The sequence below is a fragment of the Mastomys coucha genome, unplaced genomic scaffold, assembly GCF_008632895.1.
Source record: "Mastomys coucha isolate ucsf_1 unplaced genomic scaffold, UCSF_Mcou_1 pScaffold4, whole genome shotgun sequence".
Taxonomy (NCBI): Eukaryota; Metazoa; Chordata; class Mammalia; order Rodentia; family Muridae; genus Mastomys; species Mastomys coucha.
Window position 1 is genome coordinate 54,511,638 of NW_022196910.1, and position 3,481 is coordinate 54,515,118.

The 3,481-nt window shown below is 54.1% G+C and overlaps 1 protein-coding gene across 1 annotated transcript in view; it reads right to left on the minus strand.

Annotated features, from left to right (window-relative positions):
- Kif5a (kinesin family member 5A) overlaps positions 1–3,481 on the minus strand; it is a 38,333-nt gene extending 34,852 nt beyond the window's left edge. Inside the window, exon 1 of the mRNA XM_031349622.1 lies at positions 2,890–3,481. Within this exon, the coding sequence (XP_031205482.1) occupies positions 2,890–3,018 (129 nt within the window). The 5' untranslated portion in view covers positions 3,019–3,481. The remainder of the gene's footprint in view (positions 1–2,889) is intronic.

The window sequence follows — 3,481 nt, forward strand, 5'->3', positions numbered from 1 at the left end:
GGCAGAGGCAGAGGGGCAGAGGGGCAGGGGACAGAGGGGCAGAGAGGCAGAGGGGCAGAGGCAAGTATATCTCTGTGAGTTCAAGGCCAGCCTGGTCTACAGAGTGAGTTCCAAGGACAGCCAAGGCTACACAGAGAAACCCTGCCTCAAAACACCCAATAGCAGAATTCACTTATCTTTTGGGAGACCTGCGGAAAGAAGCTTTGGACAGTTGAAAAGGGGGTTGGGGGAAAGATTGACTTTGATTGATTCCTTGCTGTCCCCTCCCCCACATCTGGCACAGATGTGGTCCAGGCAAGAACAAAGATGAAGAAAGCCAGAGAGACACATGAGCCCAGTGAAAACATCAGACCGGATTCTAAGTGTAAAAGAGCAGACCAAGACAACAGCTCACACACAGTTTTCTACCAGCCTTCTATTATGACAAGGGCTGCTGACTTTATCAAATCCCACTCCTTAGACTCCAGAGAGAGACGAGATCTACAGAGCTGTCTCTCCATCTTGCTGTCTTACCCTCTGCAAGCCAAATGCAGCCCAGGAACAGAAGGGCCTCTGAAGCCTACAGCGAGGAGAGGGGATCCGAGAGGGGATCACGTCACAGGAGGGAGTAGAGAAGGGGGAGCACATCACAGGAGGGAGTAGAGAAGGGGGAGCACATCACAGGAAGGAGTAGAGAAGGGGGAGCACATCACAGGAGGGAGCAGGGCTGCTGGCTCTGGGGAGTTATCCTCTCCCACTCAGCCCCAGTTCGTCCTCCCTCATCTCCTCATCTTCCCAGACATTCCGAAGTGGCTTCTTCCACTCCAGGCAGCTCCCCAAGCTGGCTCCCAGAGAGAGCTGGAGTAGAAAACAAGGGGTAGACAGGAGGGAATTGCTGTGGCCCTACTGGAGCCTTCAAGGATCTCCTCAGAACCCCGTGGCCATCCTTTGGCTGAGTGAAGAATGAATTCCAGAATGCAGGCAGCTCTAAGGATGTTGCCTGAGACAAAATAGCCCCTGTAAGAACTTACATCCGGAGTAAGAGACTAACAGGAGGCCTTGGGCAAAGGAGCATCCAGACTGAGTTATAGCCCTTCATGGACTGGCAGGACAGTATGAGGAGATCAGCTATGGAGCCGAGACAGAAGCTGCGTTACCAGGGAGTCATGGGTTTCTTTTCATCCCCACTCTTTCCCTCATGTCTCACGGGTCAGGACCCATCTCACACCAGGATGGCCCACAGAGCCTAAAGGAGTCCATCTTCATCTAGTGGATAAGTCTGGAACAGGGAAGACAGCTTTAAAGTAGACCTTAGTGGACTTCCTTCCCACGGCTACCCTCTCCTGGTCTTTATAACTTAAAGGGGCCTCAAGTTGCAAATTCTCCACTTAAAGCCAGCCGGCAGGGTTACTCAGAGAGAGGGATCCCTGGGGTTGATCGGGACTTTATTTTAACCTGGCCACACTGACCAAACAGCAAAGCCTAGGGTCCCTCAGGCAAAAAAGAGATACCCTCCTGTGGCAAAACACACACACAACAAAAACACCCACCGGGTTCACTCTGTGAGACTATGACAGGCTAGGGGCAGGAGCTTGGAGCTTCTCCTAGACACGCTTTCTTTGCCTAACTCAGAAGGTCCAGGTTGTCTCCTTTCCAGCTGCTTTATGCCAACCACTGTGGACCAAGGCACTCAAGAATCCTCCTGACCTTGAGGACTGCCCTCATAGCTGCCCCTCCCTTCTGGTACAGGCAATGACTTCTTGGCTCAGTACCCCCAAAGCCTGACTTCTTGGCTCAGTACCCCCAACGCCTGACAGATCCTTTCACCCTAAGAAAGGCAGAAGGGGTAAGACCGAGAGAGAGCAGCCCTTCAGGCCACCACAGATAACTGTCTGGAACAGAAATCTGGGGAGGTGGGGTAGCATAAAGGAGAAACATGTGAGTTTTGGAGTCACAGATTCGAGTTCAGTTCTGTAGACAAGCGGATCTACGGAGTCTAAGCATGACCTTGAGAAAGTCATCAACTTCCTTGGACCTCAGTCTCCCCGTCTGCAAAATGGATGTATGAACACTATTTACTGCAATCTTGAGAACCCAGTCCTAAGCACAGAACACCAAGTACACAGAAAGTATTAATTCGCCTAACGTCTCCTTGGGGGAGGGCTGCCATGATGAGGTGGCCCTCAACTACTACACTGTATTGGATCTTCAAGGCTGAGATGAATAAGCAACTATGTACAAACTCAGAATTTGGACACTTTGACTTGGGAGGGCTTAGGATCTGAAGTCCTCTTGATACTATACTCGGAATAGAAAGGCGCACACAGGCCCTTAGGATTCTAGAGGCTAACTCTCCAATTGGGTGTGGCATCCGTGTATTGCTTTCCCAGAAAACCCTTCACTAGATTGGTGCTCCCCCCTCCCCCAAGTCCAAGCAGCAACTACTTGAGACGAAAATGAAGGGCTGGTCCTAGAACCCACTCCCATTCATTCCTCCACAGAGACCCTAGACTTCTCATTTTCGATCTAGCCCATCCACTAACCTTCCTCTAGAGATGCGAGCCAGTAACAAAGGGGAAACGCGCTTTCTCTAGGGGAGAGGGAAACATCACAAAAGCAGGGGACTGGCTCTAAAGGGTGGGAACATTGCAAGAGAGTAGCAAAGACAAGTTGGGGCTCCTGATGACGGGGAAGGAGCCCCCTCCCACTCTGCAGAGACTTGGCTGCAGGCCTAGGCAGGCCACACCCAGCCATCCTGATGCAGGGGAGAGGAGGGGCTGCGGCGGAGAGGATGGAGGCTGAGCATCCCGGAGCTGCTGCAGGATGACAGGCAGAGGGACTAAGTCTTGGGGGTGAAACGATTTTTGCATCCCGTCCCCTCCTCTAATTTCCTTCGGATGTAGTACTCACCCCAATAATGACGCTGTCGTCCCCTTGGAAAATGGGGATGAACTTGTCCCCCCGCAGAATCTCGGCCTGGTTCAGGGGCCGAAATCGGCAAAGCACCTTGATGCTGCATTCGTTGTTAGTCTCCGCCATGGTAGTCGACGACGAGGTGCTAGGCGCGTCTCCGACTGAAAGGGTAGCGTGTGCTCCGAAGGAAGGGAGCGCAGGGCTGGGGTCGAGGCGGAGGACAGGTGATCTGTCGCTGGGGCCAAGGGAGCAGCTGGGACGCCCCGGAGAAGATGCGCTTTCGGTGTCCTGCGGCACTGGATGCAGGCGACCTGGGCGTCTGGTCCTCTCGCCGCGCTGTGCCTCTCCGCCCCTTGCGCTGCAGCCGCGCTGCGGGCCTGGGCGGGGCGCGCAGGAGCCGCGGGGGCGGGGTTTCCTTCGCAGGGGGTGATCCTCCGGACAGCGACCACCCAAGGGTGGAGCTTGGCTTTTGCTCACCTGGCTGGGTCCTCGATCTGGAAGCTCGCGAATAACCTTGTCCTCACCCCTTCCCCACACAGCTCACTTTGCTACACACGACCCGTCTGTTCCTCCTCAGACTCCACCTACA